Below are 22,049 nucleotides of genomic sequence, written 5' to 3' on the forward strand. Positions count from 1 at the left end.
TTGATATGAAACCTATAAATATTTAATTATGTATATAGTTCCAATAAAATATATATATATATGGAATAATATGACAATTTTTTAATATCAAAGTTATTAAATTTTTATTCTGTCAACTATCGATCAAACTTAAATCCCCAATACTTAAAAAATGTTCAAAGGTTTCGGCAGCAATTTAAAAGTGTAAAGTATCATTTTGATTATTTGAGTTAAGTAATGCCATAAACTTTTCTTAATTATAAGTGTAGAACAGACTAGAGGATCAGACCACAATCAATCGATAACCAAAGTTAAGCAGCATCGGCATGGGACATTAATTGGACGGGTGACCTCGTAGTAAAATAGTAGTGAACGGATAACAATTTTTTTTTTTTATTATTTAATTTTAGCCGACATTTATATTGATAAAGACAATAAATCCTAATTGAATTACTTAATTAATAATTTACAGATATTCTAAATGAGATTCTAAAAATGACTACATTCGTTCATGCATGGTTATATATAATCATATCTGTTCATATATAAACAGATCAAGTTATGTATGATCAGACCTGGCCAATTTTTGGATCTGATCATATATAGACAATTATGCATGATCATATATGATTAGACAAAATCTTTTTTCATCGCGAAGTGAAAATTTTATAAATATAAAAATTAATTTTTACAAATATATATCAATCATTGATTATTCTGTAATCTCATATTTATACTATGATAAAAATATGAATGTCTGATGAACATTATGCAATGCAATAATATAAAAAATAGATATCGTAATTATGAATCAGATCGTAAGATGAATTTCTTTGACTGATTCGTAATTTATTAATAATCTATGAGTGTTATTTTTAAAAATTAAGAAGTAAATGATGGGGAATTTATGTTTGTTAAAAAGAAAAAAGTTTATATGCCTTAACGAATAAAAAATTTAAAATAAAAGATGTATTTCGTATACAAAAAAAAAAAAAACATTTAATGTGTAGTTTCGTTTTTCAAAAATTGTGAAGGAATTGATATATATATATTTGGCGACGATACTTTAGGATTATATTGCATTAATCACTGCCTAAGTCGCCAACTACCAAAGAGTGAAACGTTGTGAGAGATGAAAAGAAGAGGAGAGATAGAAAAAGGTATTTGTGGGGAGAGAAGCGTTTCGTCTAAGTATACGATAGCTGAGACTCCTCAGTTAGGTGTGTCGATCGTATACCCCACCTAAGACGCCGTGTTGGAAATGATATACATATATAATATTAAAATAAATACTCGAATATATATATATATATATATATATATATATATATATATATATATATATATATATATATATATATATATATATATATATATATTATAACACAAAAACTAGACGCTAATTTTCTGCGTTATAAATTCGTTCTCTGCCTTTAGCCTCCAGTCTCAATACGAATAGGGCGCCAGGTAATTTTTATCACTGCCCGGGAAAAAATGATCAGGCCTGACCATGCCTGTTCACGAATGATCAGGCCTGAAATTAGACATGATCAGGCCTGATCATACCTGTCCATGCCTTTTCATGTCTGAGGCGTTAAATACACTCGGGCCTGTTCATGTCTGTTCATGCCTGACCATGTCTGTCCATGTCTGAAGCGTTATATGCGTTCAGGCCTGATCATACCTGTCCATGCCTGTCCATGTCTGTTCATGTCTGAAGCGTTAAATACAGTCAGGTCTGATCATGCCTGTTCAGGCCTGATCATGTCTGTTCATGGCTGTACATGTCGGAAGCGTTAAATACAGTCAGGTCTGACCATGCCTGATCATGTCTGTTCATGGCTGTTCATGGTTGTTCATGTCTGAAGCGTTAACTACGCTCAGGACTGATCATACCTGCCCATGCCTGGTCATGTCTGTTCATGTCTGAAGCATTGAATAAGCTCAGGCCTGATCAGGCCTGTTCATGCCTGGTTATGTCTGTTTATGTCTGTTCATAGATATAAAATTTTTTTGACCAAGAATCTATCACGTATAACCCGGGAAAAAAGGATCAGACCTGATCAGACATGAACAGGCATGAGTCTTAAGACTTTCAGTACTTGAAGTTCGTACAAGACCTATTTTTCAACTCAATCTCTTAGGTCAACAGGTAGCGAGGCGAACTTTCAAGCGCAAGGTCCACGGTTCGAATCCTAGACACTCCCATATTTTTTTTTTTTTTTTTTTCATTTTTATAGAAATAATTACATATAATTGTATATAGTTATGCATAATTATATATAATTATATAGAACCATTTTTTTATATATAATTGTTTTACCAGAATGGGCATGAACAGGCATGAACAGACCTGAACATGCCTGATCAGGCCTGGTCAGGCATGGTCATTTTTCATGTCTGATCAGGCCTGAAGACTCATGCCTGCTCATGTCTGATCAGGCCTGAACATTTTTTCCCGGGTGGAATCACCAAACCAGTAAATCATGAAATCTTGGTAGTCCAGTCGAGATAAGGATTCTTGTATGCAAAAATTCCTGGCAAGCTAATTTTTTCACAGAATGATTCAGAATATGCTAAAACTACGACAACCGAAAAAATCGAACAAAAAAGTACTTAGCAAATATGTTTTATTATAAAAAAATGGTAAAAATTCCAGTTTTACACAAATATTTAACAAATTATAGCATATGGACAGAAAAAACCCTTATAAAATTGAAAGAAAAAGAAATAATGAATAAAATGAGCACTTATTTAAGTTCCTACGAGCTGTAGTTTGTAAATTATTTAAATGATAATTAATTTTCTCGCCAATTCGATGTTATTTTTAATACATCAGCTGTTCCGACGCCGACACTTGCCGAAGCGTGACTATACATGACGAAGCTGCGCGCGCGCTCGTTCGGGAATTTGAAATTTGAAAAATTACTTTTAATTTTTTAGCTAAAAGATATTTATATTTTGTTTAACGAAAAAACTAAATAGTAATTAAATTTTTACTTCTATAAAAAATAATAAAATGGATCAATTCATAGCTTTCTAAGAATATTAAAAACTAAAAATATTTTTTTTTTCGTAATTTATTTTATTTTTTATTACACTGAGAAAAAAAATACTTTTATTAAGAATATTTACTAGACACAAGAACATATATACTTGATCATTTTCGAGAATGTATAACTTTGTCTTAAGAATTTGTAGAATTGATGGAAATAATTTTTTTTTAGGATATTATAATAAGACAATCGATTTTAATAAAAATTAAAATAAATTACGATAAAAAAAATATTCTTAGATTTTAATATTCTTAGAAAAAATTAAAGCTATGAATTGATCCATTTTATTAATTTTCATAGAAGTAAAAATTTAATTACTATTTAATTTTTTCGTTAAACACAATATAAATATCTTTTAGCTAAATAATTAAAAGTAATTTTTCAAATTTCAAATTCCCGAACGAGCGCGCGCGCAGCTTCGTCATGTATCGTCACGCTTCGGCAAGTTTCGGCGTTGGAACTGCTGATGTATAAAAAATAACATCGAGTTGGCGAGAAAATTAATTAACATTTAAATAATTTACAAACTACAGCTCGTAGGAACTTCAATAAGGGCTCATTTTATTCATTATTTTTTTTTCTTTCAATTTTGTAAGGGTTTTTTTTATCTATATGCTATAATTTGTTAACTATTTGCGTAAAACTGGAATTTTGACCATTTTTTTATATAAAAACATATTTGCTAAGCACTTTTTTGTTGGATTTTTTCGGTTGTCGTAGTTGTAGCATATTCTGAATCATTCTGTGAAAAATTTAGCTTGCCAGGAATTTTTGCATACAAGAATCCTTATCTCGACTGGACTACCCTGATTAACCCTTCGTTGGTCGCACTACCCAGGTAGGAAAGAACAACTGGGCAAGGTTTGGACCAAGCCTTGGCCAAGCGTCACTAGGATTATGCAAGGCTTGGCACGTGCCTTGGCTGAGCATTGGGCCAAGGATTGGTCCAAGCCTTGGATGATAGCCATGTCCCCAGCCTTGGGAAACAAAATATCAAGCCTCGGCCGAGTCTTGGGAAACGAAAAATTGAGCCTTGGCCAAGGCTTGGGAAACAAAAAGTCAAGCCTCGGCCAAACCTCGGGAAGCAAAAAATCTAAGGCTCACCCAATGCTCGATCTAAAATGTTATTATTTAAACTAATAAATATAATTAAAAAAAAGTTTGATCACACTTTTATCAACATTACATTGAATTGTAATTAACTAATTACTGAATTAATGGGAAATAACGAATAAAATTATTTGGGGGCTACCGGGGTTCGAACTGAGATCCTTCTGATTACTAGGCCGGGACGCTATCCACTGTGCTAAATCTGATGTTCAGATAATCATGATTTTTTTGCTTGTTAATTATTTAAATACAATTTAATTTAAAAATATTAAATCGTAAACATGGGGTGAAATGTAGTTTTATTTGATGAACTTAAAATTGTCTGATGAGTAATGACATATTTATATCAATTTGTAATTTTATGATTTGATATAAATGAATAATTTAATGCAAAATAATCTGTAATCTAAAAAATCAAAAAACACGTTTTTTGGGTTCACAATAATGACAGATAAAAAATATCGAATTGTTATTTTTTATTAAATAACAATTAGTAATTAAGCTAATCGAAGGGAAACGATTTATTACACCTAAAAAAATTTTTTTTGAGTATTATAAAACCAAAAATAATTGTCAAGAGAAAGAAATATATTCTTAATGTTGAAAACAATTTAATAAAAAAAAAAATTATCATTTTTTGGAGAGGGGCCTCTCTGCCCCACAAAAAAAAATTTTTTTTTGCCTTCGTATCCACCAATGATGTGAAATGTAATTTTTCTTTATGTATATTACATATTAAAAATTTGAATTTAATGAAATTTCATCAACTTTCAGAATTTTTTTTTTCAACTTTTTTAAAGGATACCCCATTTTGACCGCCAAAAATAAAAATTTAATGTTAACTAAAGTTTTGTGCATAGCAATAACTAATTAAATGAAAATTATTGTATATCAAATAATTTTACTTTTTAAAAAATATCAACTCTTGATATTAATCGTATACTCGGTAGACCGTTATGCCCTGGTCTTCTCTGTATACATATATATAGATACATGCAAAGTTGATAATTTTAATATTAAATAAAAATTTAATCCAGGCTGAGGCATTGGACAATGGTCAGCTGCCAAGGCTCGGCTTGACAAAAATTAAACTATCGGACCTAGCCTCGGCCGATCCTCGGGCCAATGGTCAGCGGCCAAGCCTCGATTTAACAAAAATTAAACTATCGGGCCTGGCCCTGGCCAAGGCTCGGGCCAATGGTCAGCGGCCAAGGCTCGATTTAACAAAAATTTAACTATCGGGCCTGGCCCTAGCCGAGGCTCGGGCCAATGATCACTACCCAAGGCTCGGCTTAATTTAATGAAACCATTGGACCAAGCCTCGGCCTAGACTTGGGCCAATGGTTAGCTGCCAAGACTTGGCTTAACGTAATCAAACCATTGGGCCAAGCCCTGGCCGAGGCTTGGGCCAATGGTCAGCTGCCGAAGCTTGGCAAGTGACAACAGGGCCAAGGCTCGGCCTATCGTCAGCCTTGGCGATTCCTACCTGGGTATGAGCGAATCGCCGCCTAACAACTACTCAACCTATAGAGACTCGCTACAGTGCGAGCGAGAAACTAAAAAAGACGCGACCAACGAAGGGTTAAAAAAGTGAATTGAAAAGTGTTGAAAATTATTTCAATTCTTTTCAATCCCTCGGCGGTTTTGGAAAGTATTGAATGGAATTGAAATTTCGATCGCTTGAATACTTTCCAATTCCAAAGTGGAATTCGAAAGTATTGAAAAGAATTCAATCTTTCATCATTTCCATTTCCATTTCTATAATAATCCACATTTCTTTTACATAAGATAAATTTGTTGATAAGATAATTCATTATTAAGTGAATTTATGGAAATTTCTATTCGATATTAAGAAATTGAAATTTTACAGTTTTTACACAACAAAAAATTCCTATAATCAGAATTAATATAAAATTTATGGCGGGCGTCATGACAATTATATTTCTCTAATTACTCAGATTTTTATTCCGGCAAAATAATTATAATTTTTTTTTATAACAAGAAAAACTGAAAACATTAAAAGCAATTCATTTAAATATTTTTTATTTCTTCGCCAGATCCTGAATGTAATATTATTTTGTTGAAAGAAATTTCGAAAAATTGAATATTTTCAATTAATTCTAATTCTTTTCAATTCTACACATGACCCAAAATGTGAAATTATTTAGGTATTGAGAAGGATTCAGAAAGATTCAAAAATTTCAATTCATTTCAATCTTTTTCAATTTCACACTTGATCCGAAATATCGGATTATTTAGGTATTGAGAAGGATTCGGAAAGATTCAAAAATTTCAATTCATTTCAATCTTTTTCAATCCCACACTTGATCCGAAATATCGGATTATTTAGGTATTAAGAAGGATTCGGAAAGATTCAAAAATTTCAGTTCATTTCAATCTTTTTCAATCCCACACTTGATCCGAAATGTCGGATTATTTAGGTATTGCGAAGGATTCGGAAAGATTCAAAAATTTCAATTCATTTCAATCTTTTTCAATCCCACACATGACCCGAAATATCGGATTATTTAGGTATTGAGAAGGATTCAGAAAGATTCAAAAATTTCAATTCATTTCAATCATTTTCAACCCCACACTTGATCCGAAATGTCGGATTATTTAGGTATTGAGAAGGATTCAGAAAGATTAAAAATATCAATTCATTTGAATCTTTTTCAATTCCTCAGAAGTTCAGAAATTCTTTTATTATTTTAGGATTGAAAAGTATTCATTTTATGTCAAAATGAAAACCTTGGGGTATAGAAAGTATTCGAAAGGATTAATTTCTCATCTTTTTCAATACTTTTCAATTCACTTTTTTAATCAGGGTATACGGTAATTCTGCCGGATACCCTAATTCGGATCTGCTAGTGATGTCACAAAAGTAATAACTAACCAAGCAAAAGTGATGATTAATGGCGCTTTCCGCGTGAATAGAAGAAAGTCATTTTTTTTAACATAATTTAACTGTCGCTTCAACACTTTTTTTGCGTTGATTCAAAAGTAACATTTAATAAATGTTGATAATTTCAATTTTTGTACTAGGTAACACTTTTAAAGTGTTGAACAGTAGATCGATTAAAAATTTTAAAGTAATACAGAGAATTGTGTTGATTTGAGACAAAATAATCAACACAAAAAATTTAACACCGACCGTTTTTAAAACAGATACACCAAATTTTTTACTGCGAATGGTTGCCGTGTTGTGGTTAAAAAATCGTTATTGTATTTGGTTTTTACTCAAAAAATAATATGTGTAGAAATTCTCAAAGTTATACAAATAAAATTACATTGAAACAAAATTACATTAATATTGGTGTATAATTAGGACGACGAAAAATAAAAAAAATAAATTATCATGATGTCTTTTATTTTTTTCTCATCTTCCGAGATTATCAAGTCTATACTGGTTACTCTCGATGTCTGCGTCTCTTTCATGCTCACAACAGTAAAATTGAATCAGTACTAACCTTATATGTCGTCGACAATGTTATTTGTTAGTGGAAGTATTGAAGTAACCGAAGGTTGAAACGAGGCTAAATTGCTTGGTGATCAAGTTAAGCGGCACGTGGCTTAGATAAAGCCCAGTAGCCTCGCATTTTACTCCCTTCACTTATTTTTCAAACTCTTACAGTACAATATATATATATACATATACATGCACGGACGTGTAATAAAATGCAATTGAGATGAGAAAAAAAGAGAAACAAGACATAAAGAACAATAGGGTTTATGTATTGGACGAGCGGATGAGAAGTCGAGTGACACGCGCCGACGTCTTGACAGCTTGTTAGGATAACGGGGCTGTTCGTTGTTGTATTTGGTTTGCCTTGTGTCTATGTCACCAAACTATTTACTCTTTAGTCTGACATTTTGCCATGCTATTAACTCACGTAATAATTCGAACCCCTTGCAATGCGGTTCTTGGTTTTATATTTAAGTACTGATCCTTAATAACAATTACCATAATAAAACGCGGATAAAAAATTACCTATGGAATACTAGGAAAATTTTTTAAACTTAATTATAATAAGACCTCGAATAGTTTTAAACAAATAGTTATCATATGTACTCGTATGTATAAGTTCTTGTTTTTAATCTAGATGGTTTTTAAAAAATTTTTTTTTACAAGTAACTTAATTTAATTAAAAGTTCTTTGTTTTACTATCATTGATGTGTTTTGTACGTCAAAAATTAAGTTGGAAATTATACTTTGCTACTGAATTAAATGCGAGCTATTATAATTTTTTTATAGTAACATAAATGAAATCACAGGGTAATTAGCTAACGCAAACGCAAGCTCTATATCGACAGAATTAATTCTGATAATATAATGTCGGCATAGCTATCACAATACAACCTAAAAAATTTTTTTTTTATTTTTGAAGGTAATTTCACACGAGTTTTAAAAATTTTTAAAATGTTGGAAAATCCAAAAGTGCACACCTCAATCGCTCATTTTATTTTTAATCATCACTTTTATTTTATAATATTAATTTATTCATGTTATTATGATTTTTTTTTAACTTATGAATTATCGATTCGGATTTTTTATTTCGTATTTTCAGCTTAATATTTTTTTATTTACATTTTTAACTTCTCGCTAAGAAAATTGAAAATTTTCAAAAATTCAAGAAGTTATTGGTTTCGGTCCGATTTGCAAAAACCGAAATATTCATAATTCTTGAACGGATGAACCGATTTCGATCTTTGAGGTGTCATTCAACGTGACTTGTTAATATCTTGAAGCTGTAAAAATTTGAGCTTAATCGGTAGGATGCGTTCGGAGATATTTTACAAATAAAATTTTTTCAAAAATGTTTTATTTGGATAACTTTTAATTTGCTTGATGGATTGCTTCCAAAATCTTATTAGCTCTAAAACTTTATAAGCCGCGTTGAATGCCACACGGAAAAAAATGTGTAGTTAAATTCACTACAAATGGAGTTCCATTTACTACACTGACTAGAAATATATAGGATAACTACACGTTTAGTAACAGTTACTAGTACACTGTGGTACACAACCTGTAGTACCATTTACTACAGTAAGTAGTAATAAGAACTAGCATTAAATAACCACTGTGGTTCATTTTGGTCCACAACATAGTAGAATATATTTTATTCGTAATGTATTAATTAAATATCTGTTAGATAACGATCATTAGTTTTTATGATATTGAAAACGTTATAAAAATATAAAAATTAATCTTAGATTCTTCAGACTTACAGTATATCAAATTAAAATGATATAAAAATGAATTTATTAATGAATAACTTAAAATAATAAGGACTTAAATTTCAAAAGCCTACTTTTTATCAATACCCGATAATGATAATTTTAAAAATATATTTGTAATTAATAAATTCTCGTATAAGCATAAACTTAGAATAATTAAGTATTAATTTTTATTAATAGAAAATATAAAAAACATCGATTTAAAAGTTATAATTCTAATAAATAACAAATACTCAATAGGCAATGATTAGAAAAATTGCATTAAAATCACGATTCACTGATAAGAGCATAGAAATAAAATTTAATAGAAGTTGTAGGTGAGGTAAGCAAAAGGAAGAATGACAGGTAATACAAAACAAATTTTTTTGTATTATATTTGTTATATATATATTTTTTTTAAATTATATAAATTATAATTGCACGCCTCGATTTTTAATTATGTATATAAATATTTTTAATTATATATATTATTATTTATAATGTTTTATAATATTATTTATAATGATAAATACAATGACACAAGTTGAGAATACCCACAGAATGGAGTAAAAAAGTTATAGGTGGCGCTGTTATTTTCTTCTTTCAATCATTTTACCACATATTGGAGTAGATTGTACAAGTAATCTGGTATTGTATACTCCAAAAATAGTAACAGATACCAATTCATATAAAATTGTGTGGTTCCCAAAACCACAAAATAAGTATTTTATACTACATTGAGTAGTTGTGGAAACTACAAAGTTTTACCACATTACAGTAGTAAGCAGAACTCCTATAGTAGTAAAATATCACGCACACTGTGGCTTATGTTACTACAGTTGTCATTGCGGCGACCACAAAGTGTAGTAAAATTTTTACTAGTTTGGTGTGGTAAATTCTACTCCAGCATTTTTTCCCGTGCACCAAACAAATTAAAATCGATTCATTCGTTCAAGAGAAACCGTTGACGAAAGAATTCAAAAAAAAATTTTTTTTTGGATTTTTTGAAATTTCTCAAAAACGACTGGATAAATCAATTTCAAAATTTGTTGAGCTTTAGAATTTGATAAAACGAGTCGATTGCCACCTCAACCATCTGAATCGGTTAATTTGTTCGCGAGATATCGTGAGAGAAAGAAATGCTAAAAAATGGTTTTTTTCGAAAACAATGGCATGCAAAAGTATTTTTGAGTTCGAAGAGCTCGCTGATGTATTCACAACAATGTTTTCGAGCTCAAAGAGCTCGAAAACAGCGGGAAATTTTAGGGCTGGCCCGCAGGGTCAACCGATACACAGATTTTTTTTAAATATCCCGCCTTCTTGTCTTAGATGCTTTTTTTTTCAACCGTATACTGGTACGCTTATGCTGCTGCCAGTAGATGATGAAAAGAAGAAATGAAAAAAATATTAAAAATAGCAGCTAAATTTTTTTATGAATAATTAGTTTCACTATTTTATATAATTACAATTAAACTAAAAAGATTTAGGTAGTGATTTTCATAAGGGTTCTGTAATAAAAAATACACAGATAATAAAAAAAAAAAAATTAATAAAAATTAATTAAAAAAATTTTTTTTTTTGAATTAGCCGCCTTTTGCATAGATGTCACCACTTACTTTTACGACTGTCACGCCAATTTTATTGTCAGTACTAGTTAGATAGTAGATATAGATGAAAAGAAAAAAGAGAAACAGATATAACCCTAACGGACCCAAATTACGGTAAATTACGGTGGTTTTACCGTAATTAACGGTGGTTTTACGGTAATTTACGGTGGTTTGACCGTAATTAACGGTGGATTTACCATAAAATACGGAAATACGGTAATCCACCGTAAATTACGATAATTCGGTAATCCACCCGAATTTTTTACGGTAGATTTATCGTATTCGACGGTAAATTTACGGTAAACCCACCCGCTTTCGCGCTTGGGGTGTGCAAAATTTGAAAAATCCAAAAGTGCACGCCTCAAACGCTCATTTACAACAAAATAAATTATTAATTTTCTGTTTTAATTACAAAATTTTTTAATAAACATGTAGACATTCGTTTTTATTTTTTTTTAATTTAGTTACTTGGATGACAGTTGCAAGTTGATTTGTCGCGACATAATAAAAAAAAAAATTATCTGATGGTAAAGTGGAGCCTTATAATATCAGCAAAGTTTGATGATAATCATATCTCATAATGATATTAGTAATAAATCTTTATGCCTACTTATAGTTGTGGGGGAACAAATGACGGATTAAGCACTAGTAAACATAATCAGTTTTCAGTCTTTAATTGATAATAAATGAAGGAGAAAGACTACAGTAGTGATATTGAAAAGGCTTCTATTCTACTAAAATCTGAAGCTATTGAAAAAAAAATTGGACTGATTAAGTGAGTTTTTCGAGAGATATCTTGCTCAAACACGGACATCCCAATTGACGTTCAACTAGTCTCAAATTAAATAATTTATTTTTTATTGTGGTGTAGCTAAATAAAATTTTTAATTAAATCCAAATTATTCTTTACAATTTTTTCTAGACATTGGTGTACTTTTCTTTCCATAGAGGTGATTTATAAAATAAGTAGAAATAATTATATCCCAGGTAGGAATCGCCAAGGCTGACCATAGGCCGAGCCTTGGCCCTGTTGTCACTTGCCAAGCTTCGGCAGCTGACCATTGGCCCAAGCCTCGGCCAGGGCTTGGCCCAATGGTTTGATTACGTTAAGCCAAGTCTTGGCAGCTAACCATTGGCCCAAGTCTAGGCCGAGGCTTGGTCCAATGGTTTCGTTTAATTAAGCCGAGCCTTGGGTGGTGACCATTGGCCCGAGCCTCGGCCAGGGCCAGGCCCTATGTTTTGATTTTTGTTAAATCGAGTCTTGGGTAGTGACCATTGGCCCGAGCCTCGGCCAGGGCCAGGCCTGATAGTTTAATTTTGGTTAAATCGAGCCTTGGCCGCTGACCATTGGCCCAAGGATCGGTCGAGGCTGGGTCCGATAGTTTAATTTTTGTCAAGCCGAGCCTTGGCAGCTGACCATTGGCCAATGCCTCAGCATGGGTTAAATTTTTATTTAATATTAAAATTATCAACTTTACATGTATCTGTATATATGTATATAGAAAAGACCAGGGCATAACGGTCTACCGAGTATACGATTAATATCAAGAGTTGAAATTTTCAAAAAAGTAAAATTGTTTGATATACAATAATTTTCATTTAATTAGTTATTGCTATGTACAAAACTTTAGTTAACATGAAATTTTTATTTTCGGCGGGCGAAATGGGGTATCCTTTAAAAAAGTTGAAAAAAAAAATTTCTGAAAGTTAATCAAATTTCATTAAATTCAAATTTTTTATATGTAATATACATAAAGAAAAATTACATTTCACATCATTGGTGGATACAAAGGCAAAAAAAAAATTTTTTTGTGGGGCAGAGAGGCCCCCCTCCAATAAATGATAATTTTTTTTTTTATTAAATCGTTTTCATCATTATGAATGTATTTCTTTCTCTTGACAATTATTTTTGGTTTTACAATACTCTAAAAAAATTTTTTTAGGTGTAATAAATCGTTTCCCTTCGATTAGCTTAATTACTAATTGTTATGTAATAAAAAAAAACAATTCTATATTTTTTATTTGTCATTATTGTGAACCCAAAAAACGTGTTTTTTGATTTTTTAGACTACAGATTATTTTGCATTATTTCAAAAATTTTATCAATCAAAAAATAAAATATTATTTTCGAATATTTTTAGTGGCCGAATTTGCCACAGCTATAGAGAATCAGCCGAAAAATGAATTAATATATTAAATTTTTTTTAATTTGACGATAAAAATATGAAAGAATCATTTATTCAGAATTTTTGGATGGTCCATTTTGCCCCAGGTGTCATGCGTAGTGCTAAAAATGCGCAAATATATCGGATTTATAGCAATTAGACGAAAAAAAACATTTTTTTTTTTTTAATATTTTGGGGGTACTCCGTTTTGCCTACCCTACCCCTTTTGCCCCCCCCCCCCCCTTCCCTAGTAGTGCTAATAAAAATATGTCATTACTCATCAGACAATTTTGTTCATTAAATAAAACTACAGTTCACCTCATCTTTACGATTTAATATTTTTGAATTAAATTGTATTTAAATAATTAACAAGCAAAAAAATCATGATTATTTGGACATCAGATTTAGCACAGTGGATAGCGTCCCGGCCTAGTAATCAGAAGGATCTCAGTTCGAACCCCGGTAGCCCCCAAATAATTTTATTCGTTATTTCCCATTAATTCAGTAATTAGTTAATTACACTCCAATGTGATGTCGATAAAAGTGTGATCAAACGTTTTTTTAATTATATTTATTAATTTAAATAATAATATTTTAGATCGAGCATTGGGTGAGCCTTAGATTTTTTGCTACCCGAGGTTTGGCCGAGGCTTGATTTTTTGTTTCCCAAGCCTTGGCCAAGACTCAATTTTTTGTTTCCCAAGACTCGGCCGAGGCTTGATATTTCGTTCCCCAAGGCTGGGGACATTGTTATCATCCAAGGCTTGGACCAATCCTTGGCCCAATGCTCAGCCAAGGCACGTGCCAAGCCTTGCATAATCCTAGTGACGCTTGGCCAAGGCTTGGTCCAAACCTTGCCCAGTTGTTCTTTCCTACCTGGGATGTAGAAAAAACCGGTTTTCACGACAAGTCGATAATAGAGAACAACCTTTCCCGCTATCGCGTCTGAGGCGTGCAATTAAATCAAAAACATTAACCAGGTAGGAATCGCCAAGGCTGACTAAACGCCGAGCCTTGGCCCTGTTGTCACTTGTCAAGCTTCGGCAGCTGACCATTAGCCCAAGCCTCGGCCAGGGCTCGGTCCAATGGTTTGATTACGTTAAGCCAAGTCGTGGCAGCTAGCCATTGGTCCAAGTCTAGGCCGAGGCTTGGTCCAATGGCTTCATTAAATTAAGCCGAGCCTTGGGTAGTGACCATTGGCCCGAGCCTCGGCCAGGGCCAGGCCCTATTTTTGATTTTTGTTAAACAGAGTCTTGGCCGCTGACCATTGTTCCAAGAATCGGCAGAGGCTGGGTTCGATAGTTTAATATTTTTTAAGCCGAGCCTTGGCAGCTGACCATTGGCCAATGCCTCAGCCTGGGTTAAATTTTTATTTAATATTCAAATTAGCAACTTAACATGTATCTCTATATATATGTATCTCTATATATGTATATAGAGAAGACCAGGGCATAACGATCCATCGAGTATACAATTAATATCAAGAGTTGAAATTTTCTAAAATGTAAAATTATTTGATATACAATAATTTTCATTTAAGTAGTTATTGCTACACAGAAAAAAAATTCTTGACTCAAGAAAATTTTTCTTCACCCAAAAAATTTTTTAGCGGGTGGAATGAAAACCGGAAATTTCTCGAATGAAGTGACATAATTTCTTGAATTTAAAATCTTGAATTAAGAAAAAAATTTCTAAGCCAATACATATTTTATACTTGGTCCAATAATAGAGTTACTTGTTTTAAGAACTTAACGGTACGAACTCGAACTAAAAACAAAGGGAGTTGGTTTAAAAAATTTAAACTCTTAGTTTGAGTATAGTGTACTTTCTCTGACCAATCACATGAAAAATTTCAAACCAAGATTACTAGAGTATCAAGCCAAGAAAGTTTTGTCTTGGATTCACTCATAGGTGCTCCCTTCTTCGCACCCTAAGGAATGAATACTCCTTACTCTCTCTTTCTCACACTAATAGCGTAGCAAATGGATTTTTAGTCTACATTTTTATTTTAAATAAATCAAAAATTAAATAACTAAATTACATTATTATCATAAATTAATTAATTAATGTAATTAAACAATATTTAATAATTTCCCACGTTTTTTAGGTAGATTTTTTCAAAATCCAGCTATTGTGTTTGTCCTCATGGTTGATTTTTCAAGGAATTTTGTCTTAACCTATCATAATTGGTTGAGTAGGGTTCAAAAATACCACTTGTTAAAAAGTTTATATATGTATACGTATATATATTAGGGTGGTCCGTTTGGAACGACTATTTTTTTTTTTCGCTCCCACTGAAAAATATTGTTGTAGACATTGAAAAAAAACATTCTATGAAAGCTTTAGCTCTTAATTTTAATTTTAAGTACTTTACATTTCATTTTGAAATTTTACCATTTAAAATACATGGAAAAGTTAGGATTTTTTTTTTACTTCTCTATAGCCCAGCGGCGTTTTACTTTACGTTTATGTTAATAGGTGAGATTTGTAGGTATTTAGTTGCTTTTTCAGAGCTTTTACGAAATTTTACTCAACTTGTATATTTTGAGGTGGGGTCTCAGTAGGAGTTGATTTTTTAATAAAAAACGCTTTTTTTTTTTTGCATTTTATTGGGAAATCGTCAGAGTTACGGTTCAGATTTGGCCGGTTTTTTCTAGGAAATTCGATGCTCTACAAAAAAGGTCCTGTGATGAAATTCGTTAAAGTGGATAGGTAAAAAGTTAATAGGCTTTTAAATTAAAAAAAAAATAAATATCAATAATTTGGTATGTTTAACGTAACCCAGGTAGGAAAGAACAACTGGACAAGGCTTAGACCAAGCCTGGGCCAAGCGTCACCAGCCTTGGATTTCGAGCTCGAAAATACTTTTGTATGCCGTTCTTTTCGAAAAAAATAGTTTTTTACCATTTTTTCTCCAACGATATCTCTCAAACAAATAAACCGATTAAGACGGTTGAGGTGGTAATCGACGCGTTTTTTCAAGTTCTAAAGCTCATCGAATTTTGAATTCGATTTATCAAGTCGTTTTTGAGATATTTCAAAAAAAATAAAAACTAAATTTTTTTTTAATTCTTTCGACAACGGTTTCTCTTGAACGAATGAACTGATTTTGATGGTTAAAGTGGCATTCGACGCGGCTTATAAAGCTCTAGAGCCCAGTCGATTTTTGGAATCAATCCATCGAGCACATTAAAAGTTATCCGAAAAAAACATTTTTCAAAAAATTTTATTTTTGGGATATCTCTGAACGATCCCTATCGATCAAGCTCAATTTTCTTACAGCTTCAAGATATTGACAAGCCGCGTCGAATGACACATTAAAGTTCAAAATCGGTTCATCCGTTCAAAAGATACAGGTATTTACATGCGTACATACGTACGTACATACATACATACACTCGGACATCATCGTGAAATTAGTCAGAATAGCTTCCTAGGACCTCAAAACGTCGACATCTGATGAAGATTCGATTTTCATAAATCGGACTGAAACCAATAACTTCCCAAGTCGAAAATTCAGACCTGTTTAAATTGTATTTTTTTCTAACAATTCTCAGAAAATTGAGTGGTCAAGAGAGAGTCTGCTCTATAAAATACCATATGAACTGGACGCCTGGTTTGACTGTAAATAGTGGAGTTTTGTCCCATTTTAACAGGATTACATTCAAACCAGGCGTCGAATAATAATAACAATTTAAATAATAATAATAAGTATTTTTCTTGTACCGTGCCTAGGGATGCAGGTTCGAACCCTACTTAGGAACAGGATTTTTTTTTTTAATAATAATAATAATAACATTATTATTATTATTATTATTATTATTATTATTATTATTATTATTATTATTATTATTATTACTCAGTAAAGAATACTGTGTTAAAATCAACACAATCTGTGTGTTAGAAACGGTCCACACAATATTTGTGTTAATTTTCAACACAGACTATTTGTGTTGAATTTCAACACAAAATTTGTATTAAAATTTCAACACAAAATTCGAGTAATATAAGAAGTAACTTCAACACTTTTATTTTTGTACCATGGATTATTTTTAGGTTATCAAAAGTGTCAACAATTATTATTTAACACTGAACTATTTTGTGATTGTAAACATGATCCTAAAGTTAGCAGACAGTTAACAATTTTCGATTTTTTTTATCAACAAATCAATTACGAAAAAAAAAAAAAAAAAAATATGCGCATGTAGAAAAGTAAAAAAGCTACAGATGCAATTTTTTAAATATTTTTTTTTTTTAAGTTATACGAATCATGAACTTTGTTAACTTAATTTTTTTATTTCCAATTGAAAATAAATAAAATCAATGTCACAAAAATAATAACTAACCAAGCAAAATTGATGCTTAATGGCGCTTCCCGCGTGAATAGAAGGAAGACATTTTTTATAACACAATTCAACTGTCGTTTCAACACTTTTTTTGTGTTGATTTTAAAGTAACACTCAATAAATGTTGATAATATCGATTTTTGTACTAGGTATTACTTTTATCGATTAAAAATTTTAAAGTAACACAAAGAATTGTGTTGATTTGACACAAAATAATCAACACAGAAAATTTAACACGGACAGTTTTTAACACAGATACACAATATTTTTTACTTTGTATGGTGCTCCTTATAAGATGTTGGAAATCCCCAAGCTTAATATATACCTTCAAATTAAAATAATGATTATAATAATAATAATAATTCTTTGGATAAGATTTACATTGAAAACGGAACTCAGTGGAGCTGTTTTCACCGTATCTTTAGTTCATTCCGTCTGTTACTGTTTAAATAGGCGTCTTTTAAGGCTGCGATTCAAATTGCAAAGGATTCGAACACTTTTACAGCTAAAACAGGTCTGATATTTCGACTCGGGTTCCCGAATTTTTGAAAATTTACAATTTTCTTAGCGGGAAGTTAAAAATTTTTTTTCAGAATTTCGGCAAAATGTTCACAAATTAGTTCGAAATACGACAAAACTAAAGTGATCTGATGGTTGAAAGCCACAAAAAGTAATAATTGGCTTAGGGTGGCCGCTCTGCCCCACCCTTCCCTATGTAATTAATTAATTAATTAATTTGCATCAATTCGTAGGAAATGGAATACTCTTATTTTGATATTTTTAATTAATATTTGTCTTTTTAAGTGCATTTCTCTGAATAAATTCTTTTTTAGTAGGTACGATATTCCATGACCTTGAATTGGATTTAATTCCGAACCCTACTTTGATTATTATCTGATTAACAAATTTCTTTTTTTTTCCTATCTCGCATTTTTCAGAATGCATTAATGGATCGTGATTTTTTGATTTGGTGACAATAGAGCACTCCGCTTCGCGTTCGAGGTGTGCAAAACCGTTGATTAGTTCGAAAAATATTGGCGATGAAAAATTTCGAAAAATAACAATTTACTTCATTTCTTCCGGATAACGAATAATATAATTCATCATATATTTCAATACATATCGGCCCTTCGTTTTTACAGTCTTTGGTGATCGCTACATAATTTATTGCAATCGGTTCGTATGGTAAAACATCCCTGATTAAAAAAAATGATTAAAAAGTATTTAAAATGATTTGTTTTTTAATCATTTTAAATACTTTTTAATCCTTCAAATCATTTCGAATCCTGTCTCTTATGGACATTTAACGTGTGAAATCATTTTTAATCATTTTTTTAAATCAGGGATTTTCATCAACAAAAATTTTAAAGAATCACTGTTTCTGATATTTTTCTCCGGATATTTCATATATCAACGGTTTGGTTTGATTCAAAGCTCAGATATAACTAAGCATCTTAATCATTTCTATAAATTTTAACCGAAAACATTGAATTTATTAAGCATAATCATGAGTACAACGTTTAAAAACAATCCTCAAAAATACATCTATTTATATTTAAATAAGGGGACGGTGGGGCGGATTGAGACACCTTACTTTTGTAATTGAAAATTTAAAATTAGCCGCACTTTACGAGTTGGCAAACTGTTCCATCCTTTTCTATAAACCGTAGTAACTAAGCATCTCATTTTTTTTCACTTTCTCGTTTTGCTTTACCGAGCTTCTACTATATTTAGATCGTATTTATCATCTTTTTGTATGAAGGGGTATGTAAGCTGTGAAAGATTATAATTTAAGTTAAATCGATCTGATTTATGAAGTACCTGTACGTATTTGGTACCTGGTGTCGTCTCTTGAATGAGCTACGTCATCCTACTACCCCTATGACGTTATTATATGAATATAATTCAGTACTTCTCTTGCTACTGTTACATTATGTGAAAGCATATCGGTCGAACCCTCCTACGAGGAAATGATGAAAGTAATGGAACACGCCCACTACATTTAGCACGCGCATATCCCCTCGAGTTTTAGCCATCATTTTTTCTCTCTCTATTTTTTCTCCCTTTCTCTTATTTCCACTACTCATTCAGGTTTGACATCCTTTGTCCCTTCATTGTTCACGTTTATCTAGTATATTCCATCTTTTTTACTCGCTTTAACTATTGTATCAGCCACTTTATTGTCCTTTATTTGATTATCCTGGCCGCATTCCATACTCCAGAGGTGAATAGCAGGGTGGACTGATTCTTCCCTTTATTTACGTACCATAATAATAGATGTCTTAACTAAATCTAATAAACATCATAAATGGCCCGTGATCTTATTAATTTATGAGAAACTACTCAGCCGTGAGTTTCATTCTACAGTCGACTAGGAAGAAGTGAGATGGAAAGATACAAAAAGAACGTACAAGCAAACTGGTGACTTCAAAAGCACACTGGGTGACAGAGTTTGTAATATCAAGCTTTGTAAGATTACGAATACAGATATTGTCAATTTTAATTTATGTAAATATAATATGTATAATAGTCAAGAATCCAATTATTTTCAACATGAATTATAAATTCAAGCACAAGGAGAAAACGGGTCTCGAAAATATTTTATATATTCAATATTTGATTTATTTTAGTAAGAAATATTAATGAAAATTAATAAGTGAATTATTTTTACTACGTATTACTAAATGTATAATGAAAGTCACATAATAGTAGTTAATATAATATTATACAACGCGTCTCGTTCTCGATGATAGATAACATGTAGTACTGTCAAGTATGCTTAAACTTCACAACTTTTAGAGATTTGAATTCAAATTTATTACCGCCCGCCTGGGTCAGTTGCTCTCGCGCGCCTCTATCGGTCGTCATATTGTTTTGTTGTGCCAACAGCTTTAGACGCTTAGAGAGATTTATCAAACTAATAATATCATTTAAATAATATTAATTGGAATTTAAATTTTATTGCTTGCTCTTCTTCACAATGGGTAAGAAGAGGTCTCGTTCACGATCTAGGGAGAGAGATCGGGACGATCGTAAAACTAGTAAAAGATTAAAAGCAATGCAGGACCAGATTGATAACCTCACAAACTGTGTAAAAGAATTCATTCAGAGCCAAAGCCATGAAATTCAGCCTGCAGGTAAGGAATTAAATTACTTAATGTGTTTGTTCCATACGAACATTACATATTTGGGTAACTCCATACGAGCATTCCCAGTTCCACACGAACACAATAAGCTTGTGATTTCCATACGAATAACAAGCATAGTTACTAAAAGACATTTATTGTCATATGAGAGTAAAGTTCAATAAGAACTAACTCGAAAAAAAAAAAAAAAAAAAAAAAAAAGCAAAAAGCAAATAGGTTCTATACAGATGTTGTGGATATATATTTATGTATATATAAATATATATATACCTTATTTTTGCTTACAGATGTAGATGATGCTAATAAGGAAAATTCACCAGAAGAATTTAATAAAAATTCTGAAGGGTCTAAAACTCCTGAAAAACAAACAGATGATTTCGAGGTCGAGGGCCTTGTGACCACAAAAAATAATGCCCAGGAAGCAGATGATGAGTCCTCAGACTGGAACAAAGAGTTCCTCGAGCTGATGGGAGAGGAACTCTCACCTACAGGTCCGACGACAAAAGTCGATGATACCATCGAGAAACAGTGGACAAATTGGATGGCTAAAGGCCTAACAGATGAAGCTCGAAAGGAACTACTCAAAAAATATTCTCGAGTAGATAATTTTCGAACAGAAGCACCAAAGGTTAATTTGGAGGTAATCACCCATTTGTCAGAAGTTGCAAAAAAGAGAGATCAACATTTTGCTGACACCCAGAACTGCGTAGGTACAGCTCTTGTATCTCTTGGTTCAGCAATATCAATGCTGATGGAAAACCCTGAGGATGGTGTAGATCAGGTGCAACTTATGAAATGCATCTGGGATGCAGGAAAAATTATGGCAGATGTTTTTCATCAACATTCAACTGCACGAAAATCATTTATTACTCCTAATCTCGATAAAGATATCAAGTCGACGTTAGAAGCGACAGTTTCTGATGAATGGCTTTATGGTCAAAAGCTAACTGATCAGGTGAAAGACGCTAAAAATATTAAAAAAGCGTCTACATCACTTAAAGCCCCGGAAAAACCAACAGCTAAGAAGACAACTAGTCAGGTAAATTGGAGAGGCCCACCTGGGAAAGCCAGACAGGTGGGCTATTACCCAAAACGGCAGTTCACGAACGTGAAATACAAATCGAGACCATTTCAGACAAGACCATCTCAGAGTTCAAGTCGCTCGACGACGCAAACGTCAAGTCGATCGACGTCGAAGAAGTAGAAAAAGTAAGTTTCATCGCAGGTAGGCTACGACATTTTGTAGAAGAATGGAAAACGATCACAAGTGATAAGTTTATTCTCAATTGTTTGAGAGGGTATGATCTAACTTTTAAGTCCAAACCAGTTCAATTTCGAGAACCAAGTATACCCAACTGGTCCTCAGACGAACTTGAAAAAATTAACCAAGAGGTTTCCAATCTTTTATCAAAAAGAGCAATCG

The 22,049-nt window shown here is 31.9% G+C and overlaps 1 protein-coding gene across 1 annotated transcript; it reads left to right on the forward strand.

The window, feature by feature from the left end:
* Positions 1-20,047: 20,047 nt before the first annotated feature.
* On the forward strand, positions 20,048-21,830 carry LOC130671245 (uncharacterized). The gene is made up of 2 exons (XM_057475017.1): positions 20,048-20,617; positions 20,914-21,830. The coding sequence occupies exons 1-2, from the start codon at positions 20,461-20,463 to the stop codon at positions 21,828-21,830; spliced, it is 1,074 nt and encodes a 357-aa protein (XP_057331000.1). The 5' UTR covers positions 20,048-20,460.
* The last annotated feature ends 219 nt before the right edge of the window (positions 21,831-22,049 follow it).

This window comes from Microplitis mediator, chromosome 7 (assembly GCF_029852145.1).
Source record: "Microplitis mediator isolate UGA2020A chromosome 7, iyMicMedi2.1, whole genome shotgun sequence".
In the NCBI taxonomy this organism is placed as follows: domain Eukaryota; kingdom Metazoa; phylum Arthropoda; class Insecta; order Hymenoptera; family Braconidae; genus Microplitis; species Microplitis mediator.

Bases quoted from the DNA above. Each gene is read 5' to 3' on its own strand.
- LOC130671245 (XM_057475017.1), top strand. From the start codon at position 20,461: ATGGGTAAGAAGAGGTCTCGTTCACGATCTAGGGAGAGAGATCGGGAC. The intron at 20,618-20,913 runs GTAAGGAATTAA...TTTTGCTTACAG, and splicing joins CCATGAAATTCAGCCTGCAG to ATGTAGATGATGCTAATAAG.